Below are 21,421 nucleotides of genomic sequence, written 5' to 3' on the forward strand. Positions count from 1 at the left end.
CAGGAATGAGGCAAGGTGAAAGTGAGTAAGAAGCAGGAATAAAGCAAGGTGAAGTGCAGTGAAGATGAGGAGCTATAATACCTTGTAGACAGCCTATGACAGGAATCTGGAGAAGGGCAAATACGGTTGAAAAGTGTAGTACCAACTCTGGATATTTGATTATATCATTAATTTTGGTCATCTATTGTCATTAATTTCAATACTGAGCTACGGCCCTCTACTACAGTCTTAAAAATATATACACTCATATTATATGTGGCATAATATATGAAGGTATACTCAGCTGACTAGGGGACATGCTAATAGTTTTGAATGACTTAAGCATGCTGAAGCCCAAGACTTAACTGAGAGTGACAAGAGTTGTTTTTGAAAATGAGTTCAAAGCTGCAAAGCCTGATGTACTTTTGAAAAATGTACTATAATTCTTCACCTGTCTGGCAGATTCTACACCTGATTTTGTTATCTTTAATATGATCTAGTGGCGATCCATTGGGCCAAGACCAGTCCACAGTACTTTTCCATCTGTCTTCTTGCCTTTTTTTGCATTAGAGTCTGAGATTTGCTGCTAGGGCAATGCATCCTGCACTAAAAGCCAAATATAATTCTGAGTGCTTTAAGTACAGCCCAGCACAGAGTCAGACAAAGGTTGTTGCTTCTACCCTTCACCAGTGTCACTCACACTGGCAATCAAGCTGGTCTTGAACACTGAGACTGACCCTCCACAGCAGTTAGCATGTTGAACCATCACATCTGCAAATATGTAGCATGTAGGATCCTAAAGCTAAGGGCCAGAACTTCATTGTGATAGATGCTATATATAAGCTGCACAAAATCTGTCCTTCAAATAGATTTCAATTAATATATAAGGTAAGAAAATATCTTGATATAGAATGACCCAGGAAATGTTGAGTCAGTGTCAATTTGAATTGTAGATGATGGTCTTAGTGTAACATCAATGTGACTTGTCAAGTTTTCTTTTAGAAGAAAACATTTGAGGGATTGGAAGATGATTATGAGATATATTCAAACTTGTTCAAGGGAAGTAGATACTGAACACGGAAAATGCACAAAAAAAAAATTGAGGTTTGTAATGTCTGGGTGATAGTATCCAGACACATCTATCACTTGCAGTCTGAAACAATACTAAATGAAATTTGCTAGGCAGAACAAAAATGGGATAGGCTTTGAAGGGTCTTGAAAATGAAGACAAGGAGTTTAAGCGCTCTTCTAACCCATATGTAGTGTAATAAACTAAATAATGTTTTGATGCAAATCTGCCTGCTACCTGTATTTGAAGTGCTTTGGGTTGCACTACAGTTTGCCTGCAGAGCACAGGTCTTAATTTCCTTCTTAAAGAACCATAGAGAAAATAAATCCAGTGGCAGCAGGTGAAGAAAGGGGTGGCTGAGTACAAACAATGATCTACCTAAGGGAATGGCTCTTTGGAGCAAGAGATAGCTTTCCTTTTCTTTCTAGGATGTGAATTATGCATAATGAAAGTAATGTATAGAGTAGAAATAGTTCAGAAGGTATAGCTTTTCTTTGGCAGCTTACAACTTAAGACTCACTGGCTAGGAAGCATGTAAACAGAAAATGTGTAAGGGAAGCAAATGTTAAAAAGATTTGCTAATCCCCCTTCTAATCCATTCATCTACTGATTTTGCTGCCATTTTACGAGTGATATCTGAGTTATCTGTATCAATGGATAGTCAAGAAGTTTTATAGAAGTCTTACCTTGAAATAGAATTTTTGTGGCCATCACCATAATTTTGCAGATTTCTTCAAGATGAACTCCTATATCTTGTCTTCTGGATATTATCATTTCGCTAAATGTGGAATTGACCATCCTACTGAAGAATTTGTTTTGTTTTAACCAGAGCACCAATTTGATCCCCAAATGTTTCATTACTTTGTTGCTCTCTATTAAGCACAGGCTTGTAATATTTGCTTCCATTAAGCATTTTCTGTTTATAGGCTTCATAGCCAATTTTTATTCATCTGTTTATGACTTAGTATGGTAGTATATTTATTTACTATTCTAGATAAACAGATTTTTCTCAGAATTACAGATTTAAGAAGTGATAGAAGGACATCCCTTTTACTGCCTATTTAATGTATTTGCAATGGTTAACAAGTTTTGGTAATTTATTTATGTGTATTTTGTTTTGGGGGAGGGAGGAACTGGTTTTGCATTATTTTTATTTATTTATTTGTTTCCCCCCCCTCCTAAACACAGCAACGTAGAAAGAAAGGCTAATAGGATGCTTCCTGAATTTGTTTCTTCATGGAGTAAAGCTGCCAGTTTAGGTGGAAAAACAGAAACTGCATTCCTTTTGAAAGAATTGGACACTCTGAGGGAAAAAAATAAAAAGGTACAATTGAGATATTCAGATCACAGTATTTGCTCTTTTATGGTAGTCTTACAAAACATACATTTTAAACTATTCCTGATTTAGTTTTGTTATTTATTTTAGTGCACCAATCAATAGCTTTCTTGTAATTCTGCATTCATCTTACTCTTTGTCCTTTTTAATCAGTGACATGGGTTCTTGCAGCATAGATGATAACCAAGGAGGACCAAAACCAAGGCCAGGATTTCATGAATAGAGTCTGGAACTTGTGGTCCAAATGATGAATGTGCCGTGATAACCTCCTTTTTGTTGAGGAGAAGAAAATTCCATTCAACTTGCATGCTGCATTGCTTTTAGTGTTAGTAGAGGTTGTATGTGCCTAAATAACAGAAAAGTCTATAGTCTTTCCATGATGTGTCATGGAATATTCAATGGTAAGCTCAGATACTTGTCCAAGAACAGATTTAGTGAATTTACAGTTAAAAGAAAAGCCTCAACATGTGAAATACCAGTTTTCTATCTAGCGAGGCACATGAAAAATTATGTTTTTACACCACAGTCAATTCAGGCTGTGATGTCAGTACTCAGTATATTGGTTGGAAATAGGCTGTTCATGCAGATACCATCTGCATTAAATTCCATGTAATTCTGAACTTCCTTAGCAAGCTGGTGATAGCTGAAGAAGTGAACCCCAGGTAAAAATACTAGCACACACATTGCTGCTTGTCTTGTGCAGCAAGATAGGGCAGATGATAAAAAAGATACTTTTAACATTTGTCCTTTAAATAAATAATTAATTGATCTTCTGTTGTATTGCTTAGTGTTTGTATTTGGGGGGTAAGAATCTATTATTCAAAAGCCTTTTGCTAGGTGACTGTTTCAGCCAGGTAAGAATCTTACTGTCCATTTGTTCAATTCAGCTTGAAGATAAGCTTTCTGAAAAGGACAAGGAGCTGAAGACAATAAAACTGGACTTAGAACTGCAAGAGAGAGCTACAGAAGCAAAGATTGCAGAAAAGATTGCAGGTACAGTAGGCAAGCGTTTAACAGATGGCTGTATGGCTCATACAGTACCCACGGTTGCTATATGACGTGGCCTAGTGAATGTTAGCTTTATTTGCTAAAGGAGGGAAGATTTGACTCTTTTTTTATGTATGGTTGTTTAGAGTTGCTTCGAAAATAGGTGGCTTTAACATCCTGGTACTGGTATTAGCAGGAGCTTTACCTGTATTCATACTGATTTGGGCATTAAATGCATTGTTAACACCATGTCAATCCAATCACAAAAAGGTTGTTTGTTTTGTTGGAAGGTCCTGAACAAACAAGGGGAAATAATGATTACCAGTGCCTCTACCTTTCAACCAGCAGTTCAAATACCACTTATTGTTTTAGCTCCTTCAGAGCAATACTACCCCCTCCCCATGCATGGACATAGTCACACATTCACCTCAACTAGAAACCTGCACTTTTCTTGAAAAATCTCTTCTTTTGGTAGTTATAATGAACTTTTGTATGGTGATGGTATGTCTCCAGTGAGTGAAGTTTATGTAAATTCTCAAAATTAATGGGGTTTTACGTTTATAGTCAAAAGTGAATGTATGCTTATATTTGTTGTTAATTGTTCTTTGGGTAGACATACAAGAATGGAGACAATTTGTATTCTACAGTTTTGGAAATTTCTGAAGTAATGAAGCTGAGTATTTTTATTATTGAAAAGTGACTGTGTGTACAACATACCCAGTGGAAGAAAAACTCTCTGAGGTCTTTCTCAAAGTGTTTCAACTAAATTATTGGGAGTGCTTTTAGAAATTTATATCGTAATGTTCATAAATAAAGTGTAAGCTAGGTAAAATTGTGTCGTTATAGACCATGCACACTTCACATAATGTTAATAGCCCTAATACCTGTCCCCAAAATACCGGTACTGAATGGAGGACTAACTATCTTCAGGAATATGAAGCCGAAAATAAACTCTTCAGCTGAAAAAAACAGATGGCTGAATATCCACTTAATGCCAAACTCCTGAGAATACAGTATTCTGTGTATATTATAGATGGAAGAGAGTTCCTAGATTTTCTGTGGTGGAGAAATAGTAAATCTATACATATTATGAAACAAATTGAAATTCAGGCATAATTTTATTCTTATTCCGTTTTACATAAAATGCTTGCTTTATTTTCAGAAGGAAAAAAATCTGCACTGGTTATCAGCTATATCCAACAGCTGAAAGCTAATTCAAATTGTCTGGGTTGAATCCCAAGTTCTGTGTTTGTTCCTGGATATTTAAAGAGTGTTTTACTTCTGTACTTCATCAAAGAGAATATTTTTCCATTATTACGTGTTTGTTGCTCCTTAAAACCTAGAAAGAAATGTGTGTCAAAAACATGTTTAGTTTCATTTTTATGGATGCAGTTGAAATGTTTGTTAGTAAATTGTTTTTTCCTACCCTAGTGTTTAAACTTTCTAATTATGTCCTAAGCACAATATTCTCTTAAAATAATATGGCATGAATACGGATATAATAATTAACATAGTTAAACCGTTTTGAAAGGAAGAATAAACCAGATTTTAATGAGAGCTACAATGTGTGATAATGATAACCTTTAAGAAATACCCTTTTTTTCTCCTTTTACGAGTTCAGGAAATATGAAATCCTTTAAATGCTGAGAGAGGGGGCAAGAGGCTCCTTACTACTTAAGCTGTTTGCTAAAAGGAAGCATTGTTAATATTTCATGGGGGTTTTGCTTCCTGTCTTACAGTTCTAAGAACATTACTAAGTTTGGATAAATGTTTTTAAATCAGTGATGATGTGAACCAAACTGAATTTCTGGAGGTCCGTGTGTGTGTCTCTTATTAAAGGTTTAGGAAGAGTTCTAATGGACAAGCAGAACCTAATAAAGAAGACTCAGTGGATTTAAGGAACAACATTTTCCCCTTGTGTTATGTCTTTTGAAGAAAGGAGAACACATGCTGCTCTGATTTCATGTTGCTAGTTAATGTTTAATTACTGCAGTGTATAGCACATGGTAGAGTGAAGCTTGTAAATATGGGTGTTTTGCATTTTTATTACTTAGTACTGACTTTATGATAAGAAAATGACTCCACAAAATTATATTATAAAAAAAAAATAAAAATCTGAAAGGAGCACCATAAAAATGTTATCTACATTGAGGAATATTACAATTCTATTTTAAAATGTAACTCTCTAATTGATGGCTTTTACTTAAACAAGTCCTGTGTAAAGAATAGAAAAGCTGAAGACAAAAGCCTTTTTAAAATAAAGCTTACAACAGTCTTAAGAAAAAAATAATCCAAAGCTTGTCACTTTATGATTTTTACTTTGCTCAAAGGAAGAAGTGAAGAGAAAAAGTATAAATCTGTGAAATGCTTCATAAGGGAATGAGAAAAAGTTATACATGATGAAAGAGAAAGTTTAATATTGTGTGCAATAAATATCCTATTTTCAGAAGGGGGTTATTTTGCTAGCCTGGAAAATCAATTTCCTGGAAAATCAACTTCCTTGGGTCCCTGTTTGTGTCAGGTAGCTTATGGCTAGCAAAAATCAGGAAATTCAGTTTTGCTTGCAGGCCTTTAAGCATTAGAGACTATTGTTTCTGGTGGTCATAGCTGCCACAGGTTCCTGCTGTTTCTTCGTTATTCTTCTGTTGGATTTCCTCTCATTATAAGCCAATATCAGAAAGTACCATTAGTTTTACTCCCCATCATGAAGAGAATTAAAACAAAGGTGGAGGCAACGTCAGGAAAATCAAGTGAAGAGCAAATCATAAAAGAACTGAGACTAGGATAATGTAAGGAAATGAGAGACCATCACATGTGAACAGAGTGTGAAGAGTAGACAAATCTTGAAATGTGGGACTGCAGACTTTTCATATGCTGAACAGAAAAGAGAATGGATGCACTCTGTGGGAGGGAAACTAGCAGAGACAACAGATCTCATTTTAGATGGACATAGTAAGTGACTTAATTTTTTCCTAGCACAAAAATTATACAGGGGCTTTATAGGAACTTTCAAAGTAAAAAGCTGGATGAATGCAAGTGAGAATTGTAAAACATAGTGGTAGCCTTTCTAGACTGGAAAAAAATACTGTCTTCTCACAGTAACTTGCACCATTACTTCAACAAGACAGACCATAGTTGGCATTAGAGCCTCGTCTCTTGGAATGTTTTTGTTGCTATCATAGTGATATATATTATGACTAAGAATAATTCTGAAAGAAAATTTAATAAAAAAATGTTTCTCCTTAAATCTTTCTGTATCAAGGGCTATTTTAGTTTGGGGGATGGGAGTAGGTTTGTTTGTGGGGGTTTTTTGGTGGGGGGTTGTTTGGTTTGGTTTTTTTCCAGTATCTAATAGTAATGTTGCCAAAATTTAGTACTTCTTTAAATCACAGTCAGCTTAGCAGGAAGAAGTGAATTGAGTCCAGCCCTGCTAGTTCTGCTAGGCACTGCCTGAAAGCTGTATTAGTGTTCTGAAGATGCTTTCTAAAAGACCAGGGTAATGATAGGAAATACAGTGTGGAAAAAGGGGAAAGCAGTGCTTCTAATACTGTATAAGTTATACCGCTTTCAGTCTCTTGGAAACTACAGCAATATACCTGCAATTGAAGTCCTTTTTTTCAGGTCTGTTTTTACAAAAATGCGGAGAATTTAGATATGTGGTAATTTGGAACTCTTGAATATGGTATAGAAATGTTCATGAATTTTATTTGAAGTTTCCTAATTCAGCCTGAAAAATAATCACAGAATGCATATGCAATAGTTTTAACAGCACAAATGAAAACAAATATCCAAGTGGCTGTTAGCTTAGAGTTAGTTTGATTTAATATCCCATAACGTAAGAGGAAATAAGTAATCTGGCCAGTAATAAACTTTGGGTGGCAATAACTTCCAGCACCAGGGAAAAGTATTTTCCATTTCTTCAAAGCTCACTTTAGAGTCCCTTTTAAGGTGTTATTTTTCTTTCTTGCATGTCATCCATTAAAGATTAGCTGTGGAAGGTTGGAGCATGGAGAGATTATGAATGACAGAACAACTCCTGCAGAATAATAATCAGTTTTTGGTATTTAATGCTGTTTGACTTTTGCAGACACATTTCTTATTAACCTTTGGTACAAACAGAAATCCAGGTTCCTGATATCTCATGGAGAAGATGAATTCAAGATCCTCTTCCAATTAAACTGAAATAAGGCCAATATTGGGCTTTAGCCAAAAGAACCCAGTAGTTCCCAACCTTTGTGTTTATAAACCAAAACATGAATGATATTTTACCGTTTAAGTAGGTAATGCATATACTTCCTAACTCAGTTTTCTGTGCACAATTCATTTGTATATATAGTCTATATAGTTCTTAGGGAGGGTGTCCTATTAATGCTTTACTACGCAAAACTGTTTCCTGAATATTTTTTCAAAATATTTCCTGGTAAATAACAGAATTTTGAAAATAGCATTAGGATTTGAAGCCTCTGTATTGGAAGGCAGACAATCTATCTAAAGGACAAAAACCACCCCCAAGATGGGGGTGTTGTGACTGGCTTAATTTTTAACAGTTTAACTTGAACCAATGCAATTTTGCCTTCAGATTGACAAAATTGTTGATTGTCAAAAAGTTGCATGCAGTGCTCTGAAGTACAATGCTCTGAAGTATACAATGACCTTGTATAGGTTAAAATGTAAATTACTATGCTACTTATGGGTGGAGCTTGTATGTAAAAAGCAAGCCAGTATCTTCTGCATATTTTTATGATTAGTCTGGCCCTTCTGTCTTCCCCACTGCAGTGCTAGAGGAATGTAAAGAATTAGGGTTCATTCAGGAATAAAAATGCCTACAAATAACCTATTTCTTAACCTGTCAAACTATAACCTGCAAACTTTAATACAACATTTATATTTTTCCTCCTAAAGTAAATATTTAGGCATCAGTAATTATTCACTAAAAAAAGTCTAACAGCATTATGGTTTGAATTTTGAAGTCAGCTGTGTTCAGTGTATTAGAAACAGAGGCTTAAGTATTGTACAGGGATTGGTTTTCACAAGAACTGCCGTGGGGTCTGTGTATAATAGTCTCTCCTATTCTTTCCCACTTTATTTTGTTTTTTTAATTGAATTGGGATCTGAGTAGACAAAAGAAAACCCTATGCAGAGCTGCCACTAAGCAACTTTAGCCTTTGATTAAGAACATTCTGTTTATAGCATTGGAAATGTAGGAGCAGATGAATGCTATGCACTAAATACATCCCACAAACACAAGGCAATAAAGAAGTCACTGTATTCTACCAGTGTTTGTTCAGATTGTTTTATCTGTGAAGTCACATTTAGGTGTAAATGACTTGTAGTCTATAACTCTTTGTATAGACCGGTGAAAACTCTTAAGTAGTTTTCCTATGATCTTCTTATCACTATTTTGCTTTTATTTTTCAGTTATAGGTCACAACTGAAAGTAAATGAATGGTAGCTTTCAAATAAAAAGCTAGGAACTTAAGTTGTCTGTTTCGTAATAGAACATTTCAGCACTGTTTTTAAGCCAACAGTCAGCCCTGGAGCTCGTGGTGGTTTGCCATTAACCTGAATGAGAACTGTGTAAGGGCCTTAGGCTTTGAACATTTCTAGGGATTATCTGCATTTTGTAACATGTATGCCCAGAGACACATTTTAAAGGCTTTCATAGCAATGCACTAAATCTTTTTTTGTTTATTTGGCTATGATAAATTTGACTTCTTATTTAAGAATTGTGAGCACAGTAGAAAGAAGTCTCAGAGGAATTTGATTTCTAATATGACTGGATAACAAATACATACATGTTTGTATTTCTGCAAGGAGTACAAGCATATATTCATATGGTTAAATAAAATTTTAAAATGGTGACCCACTTGGAAATGGGAAGGATAATTTCCAAGTACTACCGTGATTAGACAGGCAGAAATCTAGCAATGGTGGACAGGAATGGGTGGACTGCTGAAAATTAAAAAGCAAGTAGCCATAACAACTCTTTTCTCAAATATACTTCACTAATTCCTCACATTTGTGTAGCTGCTACTCAGAAATCCAAAGTGAAAACACAGAATCCCTAAAAAGCTTCAGTTAAACCACTCTGTAGGATAAACTTCAGCTGACAGTTTTTTCATGGAAGCAACTGAGGAGGATAAACAAAAAGATCATTACAGGAATCTTGAATTCTAAGTATGACTTGGCCAAGCAAGTTCTTTCATGTTTCTACTTTTCCTTGAGAATAATACACACCTCCAAAAGGCAGAAAACAGAAAATATTCTTTGCCTCATTATTCTCATAAGGTCAAAATTCACTCCTATATTAGAGCTAAATATCTGTATGAAACTGAAGTTGAATCGCACATCAAAAATATTTTTATTATTATTCAGTCAATTCTGGAGTATTTGAGTTTTTTGTAAAAATGTATTATCTCATTTGTATTTCCTGTGCTATAGCGGTGTAAGCAGTAAAATTACTTTGAATGTACCAGAATCAATGCCAAAGAAAATACCAAGTCATTTATTGTTCAGGAAACACTGATCTTAAATACTAAATCTTAAACTGCAAAACCCTGACCTTCTGCAACAATACATTGTTACTAACAGAAAAACTTTCTCACCATGTCTTTTTCTTGGAAGTAACTGATGATTCTAACTAGCGCTAGTTACGAAAACAAGTAGCAAAATTTTAATTGTACTATTTCTTTACATCACTTTTTTGCATGTAGTCCAAGGCCAAAAGCAGTATTTCATCATATTTATTAATTTCAAACACCTGGCAAAGTCCAAAATATTGTTATTTCTGTAAAACTTATTTGTCTTGAAAGCTAATTATTATAGTGTTATATATACTATATCTTCTGAGATAGTGGTGTGGGTAATGATCTCATCTTTTCCTTATGAGGTCTGGTCTGTATTCTGGATTTTACATTTTTTAATGAGTAACATGAAGTAATTTCACCTGCCATAGATGTTTTAAATTCTAACTATTTCTTCATTCTTGCCTCTGCTATTCAGTTTTTTTATTTGCACAGATGACCTCCAGGAAATCAGCAAACAGACTTTTTTTCCTGGGAACTGTGCTTTCCTCCCTTCCCCCAAGGTTCTGTTGTTTGAAAAATCATGAAAAATGCTGTTTAAACTAGAATGATTTCCAATACACTTTCTCGCTACTGGTGTATTTTAAAGGTAGTTTAAAAAGTATAAAAGATAGGTTTGCCAAAAGAATCAGGTTCAACTAAGAAAATATGTACACTGCTTTGACTCAGTAAACTCATACTCAGTATGGTTCATCTTCTTCATATTTACTTTTGCCCATATTAGAAAACAATTAGCTTACTAAACAAATTTGAGTATTTGGGAAGAAAAAATCTACTTTGAGTCTCTCTCATTTGACTAAGAATTACATGATATTTGATAAGCTTGTTTAAAAATGGACATATCCAAATATTATTGTAAACATCCATTGATTTGTTTTACCTGCAATATAAGTATTTTACTTAGTTGGCTTACATAGTAGCTAATAATATTTGTTAATGTAATTTAACTGCTGTGAACCTTTACTGAACAAATATTGAAATTTATACAAGTCAAAGAAAGAGAATCTCTAATGACTTTTGTAAAAGCTTCCATTTAATAGTTAAGGAGAAAAGTTTATATGACATACCAGATGCAATTAACAGTAGATTTTACATTTAATAAAAAGAAAGAAGCATATGTATTTGCTTTATTCATTCCATCATAATTTGCATTAGAGCTGTGGGTGTTTAATGAGCAAATTCCAGCTAAAATGCTATATTGATTTTCTAAGTGAACTTTGTAATAGCTATCTACCTTACAAAAGCTCTCTGTTTACAATTGTTTTCTTTACTAAAAACTAAAAATGTTTTAGAATTGATGAGTTTAGCATAATGATTCTTTTAAAATAAAGAGCTGTTTTAGGGTATGCAGGGGTTTTAGTTAGAAGAAAGATGTTATTAAATTATTCCAAAGCAAATAAAGTTTATGCAACTAAATAGTAATGTCATGTTTTTATATATTAGAATGTTTGCAAGCATTGGAAAATAATCTTTTTTTTTTTTTTTTAATTTAGCGCTATGAGTTTTAAATATTGTAACTCTTGAATGTCATTGTATGTATATTAATTAGTAAATGAAATAATTCATTTTAGTTTAATACTTAACTATTCATGCTTCATTTTTGTGTGACATTTTCTTGCTTGAAACGTGAGTTCTGTAAGAATTTATGTTTCTTGTTGGTCAAGCCTCAAGGTAAACAGGATAGGGTTGGCTGGTGCACTGTTGGAAGGTCTCCAAGAAAAACCTCATGGTGTCGACCAGAGCAGTTGGTGACTAAGTAGCTGGATCACTTTTTTAACTGCATCAGACATCAAGTCAGTGTGCCAGCATGGGGCTAGTTTTTTGCTGGATATGCCATATCTCGAAAGGGAATTAGCAGCCTGACTAGTTACTCTCAGTTTTTGTCTGGCATTTTTAAGGAGCATGAGTATGATAATCTGGATATTCCTTACCTTTTTTTAGTATGCAGGATTTTTATGTCACACTCTCCTATAGGCTTCATTTGGACAGCTTACATTTCGTGTACTTTCCTAAATATGACACAAAATGTTTTGGTTTGCTGCTGCATTACAAGCCAATGGTATATGTGTTTCAGTGGCTTATTTGAAGAATCCTGTGATCCTTACAGTTCAGAACTTTTAGTTGTGACTCATCCATAGCTTAATCTGAATGGTGAATGTTATTGTTAACAGCATCATGCTTTGGGCTACCTGCAACTATGTAGCTATTCTAATATTCCATATAATGTTAAAAAAAATAAAATAAAAAAATTTGTGAAACATTAAATAGAGCCAGAAATGCATAGGCATCAGGTAACAGAAGTGTCTAACCTACATTTAACAGAAGATTTGGCTGTTAAAAGTATCAGGTGAGTTAGCCTTGTGTAGATTGTTAAAATGAGTTAGCTGAAGACATTAGGTATTTTTTAAATTAGTTATTTCTTGTGGTCGTTGTCAGTATTGCTACATGGTATAAAATGCCATGTAACTAAGTATCTCTTTTTTTTATCTTTTGAAAATCTTACTTTACCATGCAGGCATCTTACATGATTTTCTACACTCTCCCTGATCTGTGTTAATATGAAAAAAATAAATTGCAGTATTACTTTTAGAAAATAAAAGCAAAAGCTAGACACTTGTAGTTGATGTGGAACTACTACAATATTTTATTTTTTTTTAATGTAGCTGGTGGATCTGGTCATTGGGATATTTACTCCAATGCCTTAATTTAGTGGAAGGTCAAGAAAACAACAAGAAAGAGTTGCTCAATTTAAACTGTTTTTCCATAGAGAATAGTTAAAAGACAGTATTTTGTAATGGACTTTTGGGTGGGGGAAGGGTTCACTGTTCAAGGCAATTAGCCTCTGGGCTGCTATCAGGGAAGGGAAGATTTGAGATAAGCTGAATGTTTAAGTAACTTTTTCTGAATGTTTTCATACTGTTATGTATTACTTTGGTTTAAGGACAAATAAGCAATAATCTGTTTTTTAAAAACCTGTATGGTCATTATTACCACTAGTTATAGTTACACAGAGAGGCAATTAGATATGCCAAAACACAGTACCTCTAAGTGGACCTATATGCTCAAAATCCATTGTAACAGTCAGCTAATTATGGTTTTCTGTGCTGAGGTAGGCGTGTTACAAGGTCTGGCAGAAGAAGGGATGCACTCAAAGAGACTAGAAAGAAGCTAACTAATCTGGAAACTAATTAACCCCAGAAAAGTAGTAAGTGCCAGATCTTCAGTGAATTTAGACAGTTTTTTGTTCGTTCCAGTGATTGTTTTCATTATGAAAATTTCATAATGTTTCCACTTGCAGCTTTATGGAAAGGGTTCTCTGTGTAGTGCCTCTGACATGATGCTAGATAAACTGACATAATTGACTTGGAAAACTATAGTAAAAAAATATGTTAAGGTACAGGTAGGTAATAATTATCATACAGAATTAAACTGCTTGTGTGTTCCAGATCCAAAACAGGACATAGCCGTTTGACTGCAGCTTAGCTATGTAGTCAATGCTGAGGCACTGATTTCCCTGCCACTACAGATCTCAGAAGCCTAAGTGGAGGCCTGGTGAGCTGAAATGCACCACCCACCTTGTTCTTTTCTTGCTGAGCCACCTACCTTTGCAGATACTGGACTCAACCTCTGCAAGTGGTGCAAACTTATGCCTGTGTGCATGCAGCTTTGCAGCTGCTTTACTCGTGCCTTAGTTTCTCCATTCCACATCAAGCAAAGCTCTCTTGTTGCAAACAGGGTAAATAGACCTTCAAGAAGAGACACTATTCTTGTGGAAAGAGTAAATACTTAAATAGGAGAGAATTAAATCAGAGATTTATGCTTCTCATAATGAATATTCTTTTGTTTGGTTGGTTTGTTTTGGTTTGGTTTTGTTGTTGTTTTGATGGGACATAACTCGTTACAGGTCTGGCCTGTTGATTAGGTTTGCAACTCCTCTGCTGATTTTTGTGAGAGGAGGGACTGAACTTCCAGAAGTAACATTTAGCCTTTTCCTGTCATCTTTTGTCCAGTCTACTGTTATCATGCAACCTTTGCTAGACTTGCAAAAAATGTTTCTTTACTCCTCAGGAACATTCTTCTCCCCAGCTTGAGAACAAGAGGATTGCTTTCCTACTTTGAACATCTTCCTAATTCATCTCTTGGGAGATGAATATTCATCTTCTCAGTTGTCTTATGTCCCTGGTTGTTTTAGCTCCTTATGAACTGTACAGAAACTTGTCACTTTGTGTGTTTCAGTTAGTTGGGGAGTTTGGATTTGGTGGGGTTTTTTTTCAGTACTGCTAAAGTGTATTGTGTGGCAGCAATATAGCTGCTACCAAAATGTACTACTATGTTCCTATTTTTCTATTCTATGAAGAACCATAAAGTGTTTTATGTTCTATCACTCTATTAAGTTTTCATACAACAATGTACAAAGGCGAAGTAAGAATAAACTAACGTATGAAGGCAACAAAGTTGACATCAACTGAGGTAAGAATGGAGGGGTAAGAGCTCTAGGCGAGAGTGAAGAGGGAGGAAGCCTTCCTTTGACATCTTAACTTAATGATATAAGGAGTGGTTCAGAGAGGGGCAGAGAGTTCTGAAGCAGTTAAGGAAGCCCAGCAGCAATGGCTTAATACATGAAGTGCTTGAGAAACAAATGCCAACATTTAAAAGACACTGTAGTATGGTCTTAGGAGACTGTGGCTAAACATCAGCTTGGCAGACTAGAACGGGAGCATGGAGAATTCTGGAACTCACAGACTTCAGCTGAGATTTTTGGAGGTGCCTGTGACAATTCGAGAGGATACAGTCCTCTGTCTTGGAGTGACAGCGGTCTTACTATGGCATCCTGAAGGTCCCTAACTATTTCGACTGCAGGGTTTTACAATGACTGAGAGGAGAGATTTGCAGTATTGCAGAGGGAAATGATGAAAGTATGAATAAAGATTTTAGTGTAGGCAGGGTCGAGGTAAGGATTCTGGCAGTGTGCCAGAGATGGTGTTAGACATATTGACAGGGGAAAGGCAGGGAGAAAACGTAAGTTCAGGATGAGGAATGACTTGAAGGTGTTAGTTTGCTCCCAAGGATAGACAGTAAATCTTAGTTTATTGGCACCTAATACTCCAAGGTCCATGTATACCGAAACAGATAATATAACAGTATATTACACAATAAAGAAAAGGCTTGCCAGAGAAGGATAGATGCCAGCTGTGCCACTGTTGTGATACCAGAGACAGAGTATGAAAATATTAGAATTTTTAATATTTAATATCAGTATGCCACACTGATAGGAAGCAGCGTGACAGTAGAAGTAGTTTTAATGGATCATTACTTTTAACTCCATGTCCTAGAAGAAACCTACTAGTGTCTCATGATTCTGAGCTTTAAGAATTACTTTTCCATTAAGCAAGTATTCAGAATGCAAAGCAAATCACTTCATTGCCCTGCTTGATTATACAGAGGTGAATGTGAAAACACATAGCTTTATTTCATTCATTAAAGTATTCATTTTAGCAATCAACAGCAATTCAGTGTTGTGTCTGAAGAGTAATATAGACCTTATCCAGAGTAATCCAAGGTCAGTGGAGAAATGTTGATTTTAGGAGATGCTGGCGAAGGCCCATGTAAGTGCATCTAATAGTGTCTTTCCTTGTCAAACTTGTTTGTTAAACATACTGGTTACTTCTGCAGCTCTAGTGGAGGAAGTTTATTCTGCTCAACGGGAACGTGATGAGGCTGTCATGGCAAGGCTTAGGTTAGCCAATGAAGAGAGAGATGAAGCATTTCTACGAGTCCAGCATTTAGAAGAGTGTCTCAAAGAGTAAGTATACTTTTCCTGTCCTGTACAAAGAAGTTGTGTGTCAAGTCTCTGACTGTCATAAACTGACAGTGATTATATGGGAAAAGTTTGCACAAACTTCTCTAATGTGGCATACCAGGCTAGTGCTAGTCGGACTGTGCTACAGATTAATTTGCTAGCCATCCTATGAGACCATATTTTTCTGTGGAGATTGAGAGGTGAGTAATTTTGGTTTGAAAAATTAAAAATATAATCAAAAGCTTTGGTATTGATTTATTCAGGCATAAATAAGACAAATGCGACATTTCATAGGGATCTTTTGACAGAGAATACCAGAATGTCAGTCAGAAGTTGCAATGTATAGGAAATCAATCAAGCCTTTAAGCCCACTAGACATTTCCTTCAGAAAAAATTTCTATTGACAAGGTGGGTGATGTAGTAAAAATATATGGATGTTTTTCTTATCTCCAGTGTAGGAGCAGTTTGTAAGGCAGTAAGGATATAATTAATACTTCATAGAGTTTTATGTATGCCATGCTAATGCAACAAAAATAGTCAATTTCATGTTAAACAAAACTTAAGTCAGGAGAGGAAGATCAAGAATAGTTTCTTAGTTCAGGATATAGGCAGCTCTGAAGCTACAGTTTGCCTCTCCATGTAATTCTTCTCCATCCAAGTTGTGGTCATCTTGGCCACCATCGATGGTAGTCCTTTGAAGTCTAGAGTGGCTGAGAAATTTCTCCTATTTTTCTGCCAAAAGATATGCAAAGCAGAGAAGTTTCTCATGGTAGGAGACTGTATAGGTGCAGTTGTTAGTTAATTAAATGTTTTAAATAATTGATTCTGCTAAGAACACTCTTCTCTCTTTACGGCTGAAAATCAGTCATCATCTTTGGACTGTTTTAGTAGGTAAGGCCACAGAATGATATCTAAATAAATTTCAGTAATCTGCACATTGTTTGTGCACCATTACTCTGTGAAATTTGTAAGTTACTAGAGTTTGTCACAGCTTGTAAATATGGCTCAACAGCAGGATTAGAAGATTCCATTCCCACAAGAATTAGTGCATGGTTTGTTAGAGTAAATGTCTCTACAGAGCTCATTATGGCGTATGTGCATCTGAAATCTTGCTCTTTGCATCAATCTCTGAGGAAATTACAAACATGCTTTAAATTCCTTTAAGAGGCATCATAACCATGAGCCTTACTCAGTCTTCTCAATTTCTTCTGTCCCTCTTCTAATTCTCTGTGCTCCAAGAGTAAAGAAAGCAAGAAAGTTTTGTATGGCCCCAAACATCAAATGAAACTATGTAGAAGCTGTTAGCTTAAATTCAAGATCTTAATTATTAATTATTAATTAATTATTCTGGTTGATAGCCCTGGTCAATGACTTTTGGTTTTCTGGAAGAAATCACAGGTTATTCAGTGTGTGAGAGGTGCATTGTTGTGTATTCTGTGGAATCCATAGACACACTTGAATCACTTGTTTACCCCTCAACCCCTTCTGTCTGCTTCACTCGCATACTGGAAGACCAACTCAGTTCTAAGCAGAAGGATGAGAAAAGAGAAGAAAGTTTCTCTGAGAAAATGCATTCTACCTTCCCCAAAAGAGCATCATTGCAGAAGGCACTGGGTACCCTGGCAATGACAAAAAAGTTCTTGCTCCAAGGACAGGGTCAACAATTCCCCTGGCTGGCTGATAGCTTGTAGCAAAGCTATTGTATTTTATAGCTATCACCTAGAGAATAGCAACTGTCACTGTTATCCACTTGGGTGCTCTTTCTGATGCTTTATAGAGAGGACTTGCCATTCACAGTTTCAGAATTGGTATTGGAGATTTCCCTGTGGAGAACACCAACACAACAGGTAAAAATTACAATGGACTAACCAGGACGCTAGACAATGGGACAAAACCAATTTAATTCAAAGGAATTGTCCTTGCCAGGCTGCATGTGTACTGTTGCAATATTTTCCAGGGTCTCCCATTCTGTATTACAGAGACCGACTGTGGCAATGGCAAGTCATTGGGAAGAGTCAAGCCCAGGAAATTACATTTCTTGTGGTCATTACTGGTTTGTGGGGCAGTTGGGAGGGATTTTTTTTTTTTTTTTTAAGAAAGTTTTTTGCTGGTTTTGAGATTTTGGGACATTATAGAGCCAAGAAGGCAGGATTGCCTCCATCATGCTCAGCTGCTTTTCTTCTTGTCCACTTGTTCCAAGTTTACAGGATGCTTATTCACGCAGCTGTATACCTTGCAAAAAAGAAATGGTTGAGTGGAGCCAAGATTCCTGCTTGAACATCAGCCTGGCTCCAGCACTCAGGCTTTTCAGAACACTGGGCATCTTTATTAACTGTGGTAGTATCTCAGCTGAGGTGACAAGACATGCGTTTCTATATCTGCCTGGATGTCTGCCATTTTGCAATGGGAGGGGAAAGCCAGGACTGTGACAGAGAAGAGTCAAATTGAGGTGCTGCATTCTCAGAAGCAGAGTCAGCCCCATGAGGGGATTACTTTTCTCAGCCTCTTCGTTCTAAGTAGTTTATCACTGTGGCTGAATGGAATTTTTTTGTTTGAGTTCACCTTACCACTCCACTAATCCTTTGGAAGGAATAGAGGTGATGGGATAAGCCTTAAAGGACTGGGTTTATTTTATTTAATTTTGGAGTTTCTTCTGGAATCTTGGAACTTTTCCAGATACCACCCTTAGTATTTTCTGCTGGTGGTTCAAAAGGTCATGTTCTCTATCTCGGATGTGAAGCACATAGAGGTTTGGGTTTTTTTAAAAAGCATTGGCTACTTGTGCTGCACTCATAAAGTTTTAGAGCACAGGTCACTCCTTCCGTCTGCTTTGGACTTACTCCAATCAGAGATCTTTACAAGAAGGCAGTATTGAACAGCCTGTCAACCTTTATCAAATGCTTTAATGCTTTCTTTAAATTAGCATCTGGAGCAATTCTGTTGTCATTAATTAACAGTAACAACCAAAATTCTTTCAGTCCTGTTGGCCATATGGGTTATGTTAGCAGAATGCATGTAGAAATGGGGGGCAAAGGAATTCTTGTTTACTGCTGTTTAAAATCCTGAGATCTAAGGGTTGCTTATTGCCTGTGCGCAGCACAGGGAGAGGCAGCAGGGCAAATACGCAGCTCCGGATGCTGCTTCTTTAAAAATACTGTCACCTAATGAGGTGTATGTATACCTCCAGACAGACCCCGTCTCGCAGTAGTATGCAGAAGGGCTGTATGTAATGGTAAAAGTTCCTGTTCTTTTTCCCAACCCCATGTCCCCCTAAGGTGTCTTGTTTATGCAGCCTGTTGGTCAGCTGGGTGATTTTTGTTGACCCACACTTTTAGCAGGGTAGAAGTCCTCCAGAGAGGCCAGGTCAGTCCTGCCAATTTACTTTGACAAATACCATTTCTTTCATTGTGAATACAAACTAGCTGGGGATCCATTTTTAAGTCCCACATGAAGTGGCACTTAAAGCAATGTAAAAACCTAAAGCAGTAACAAACTCTACAAGGAGCCAAGTCAAGGAGCCAGTTCTGAAAATTTGGTCTTATATGTTTGTTATTTTATGATTTGTGTTGTTTTATGAATACAAGTCAAACCCAGCAAAGGTTAGCTTTTATTTTGTTTAGTTCTGGTGTTGACTATATATGTTAGAGTAGATACTGCTTGTGAATTCCATATAAATATACCAGCTGTTGTACACTGGTAGTACATTCTGAACTCTTTATTTTTTATTTAAAGAATTAATTTCTCTACTGGTTGATTTCGTATGCCTTATGTTGTGTTATCTGATAAAACTAATGCTTTAATGTAAAAGGTGCTGGTGTGTTGTCAAGTCCTCTATGATGTTTACTAGCCAAAATCTTGGCTTCAGAGCAGCACCTGTCGTAGCACTGTTGGAAAAGTGTGTGTTGCTGTTTACTAGCTATTTAATGGCACTATGTCTGTCTTTTAAAATATTATATGCTAGCAACAGAACTACTTTTAGCAGGAATCACCATCAAGTAACTAGCAATGGAGCAGTAAGGTAAATTTAATATGCTCACTTTTCCAGAAAAGAGGTCTTGTCCATTTTAAAATACACATAAGTTTTAAGTAATGTGTTGTCCATATAACTAACCTTGGGTAAAATAAAATGCATACTATGTCATTTATTAGATTTTTGTGCTACGACTCACTGCTTTTGTATAGCCTGTGTTCAGTGCTGTATGACTAAATTCATATCATCTTTGTATTTGACAGGTCAATATATGTCCCATTGAAATAGAAAGGGAGGAAAGTGCAGAAGGGAGGGGTTTGTTCCAGAATTAAATAAGGGGCTTGCAGAGACTTGGCTTAGCTTGCTATTTTTTGCAAGATATAAAATCAAAATATATCTGAGGAAACTTCAACTAGGTTTTTTTCCTCATTTTGGAAGAGAGAGGTGGAAAAAAAGAATTACTTTAAAATGAAACAAACAAACAACAACCAAAAAAAAAACAAAACCCCAAAAAAAAACCCCACCCCAGAACTCTCCACAGAAGTCCTGTCCTGTTTCGTTTGGGGTGCAGTAAAAACAACAAAAATACAACGTGAGGTAAAAGTTGTAAGCCCAGAAATAAATACAATAAAAGCATCAGTCATTTCTATCACTGGGGAACTTTCTTCATCTAAGCACATATGAACAATTGATCCTTGTAGTCATATATAGCAGTAAACATTAATAACTTAACAGTCTGAAGTCAGTGCCGAAGATATGGAGCATTATTGAAAGATGGAGTCGAGCAGGTGGCACTTTAATATGTTCAGTGTCATGGTTGACTCTAAAGACTAGTAGAATGAAATTACTTGAGGTTCTAAAGATTTAAAAAGCGAACTCATTTTGCTGCACTAAGGAAATGCTACTGATCAGGCTTTCTGTGTCCCTTTTTTCTAGGCTAGAAAATATTAACCCTGAAGAAAATGACATGGTAAGCCATTCTCTGAGGAGATTTCTTGATGTCAGTCTTATATCTTAGAGGCTTAAGTTCAATTGAGTGGGTTTCAAGAACTAAGATGTGGGAAAAAGAAGAATTGACACACTAATAATGTACATCTTTGCTGCAATATGAAAATTCAATAACTTCACTCAGTCAATTTACAATTCACATGTGCCTATTAATTAAAACCCTATATTAAATAAAATATATTAAAACTTCATGTCTGACTAACGTATAATGCTGTTGGTAGACATTACAGGAATTACTGAACAGAATAAACAATGCAGACACAGGAATAGATATACTGAAGAACGGAGCTATAATTCTGAATCAAATACACAGGACCAAAGAACGTAAAAAGAAAATAATAGCTGAGGAAATGAATGCAGTAATAGAACAACGGGATGCTGCTTTGTACCAAGTAAGTCTCTACAAGTATGAAAGCACTCAATACCACTTTCTTTCTTTCTTTCTTTCTTTTTTTTTTTTTTTTTTTTTTTTTGACTTTTCTCTATTGAAAATCTCAAAGAGAGCCCTTGTGGTAAAGGACTGATTAATGATTCACCTGAGCACTAGCTGTCTCCTGTTTTTTAAAGCAAAATAATTTTCAGTGTATTGACCAATCTAAAAAGCTATTAAGAGCTTAGTTTTGTAGTATGCTATATTGGTATAATACACTGGGTAACAGTTAACTGGGACTCAAGGATTTGTAAAGAG

General features: G+C 35.8%; 1 protein-coding gene across 1 annotated transcript in view; it reads left to right on the forward strand.

The window, feature by feature from the left end:
* LOC104405148 (mirror-image polydactyly gene 1 protein-like) overlaps positions 1–21,125 on the forward strand; it is a gene marked incomplete at its 3' end in the record, with an annotated part of 39,488 nt that extends 18,363 nt beyond the window's left edge. Inside the window, exons 4-8 of the mRNA XM_010013760.1 lie at positions 2,237–2,372; positions 3,272–3,377; positions 15,629–15,758; positions 20,662–20,695; positions 20,955–21,125. Of these exons, the coding sequence (XP_010012062.1) occupies positions 2,237–2,372; positions 3,272–3,377; positions 15,629–15,758; positions 20,662–20,695; positions 20,955–21,125 (577 nt within the window). The remainder of the gene's footprint in view (positions 1–2,236; positions 2,373–3,271; positions 3,378–15,628; positions 15,759–20,661; positions 20,696–20,954) is intronic.
* Between the last annotated feature and the right edge of the window lie 296 nt (positions 21,126–21,421).

The sequence above is a fragment of the Nestor notabilis genome, unplaced genomic scaffold (genome assembly GCF_000696875.1).
Source record: "Nestor notabilis isolate BGI_N333 unplaced genomic scaffold, ASM69687v1 scaffold8704, whole genome shotgun sequence".
NCBI classification, from domain to species: domain Eukaryota; kingdom Metazoa; phylum Chordata; class Aves; order Psittaciformes; family Psittacidae; genus Nestor; species Nestor notabilis.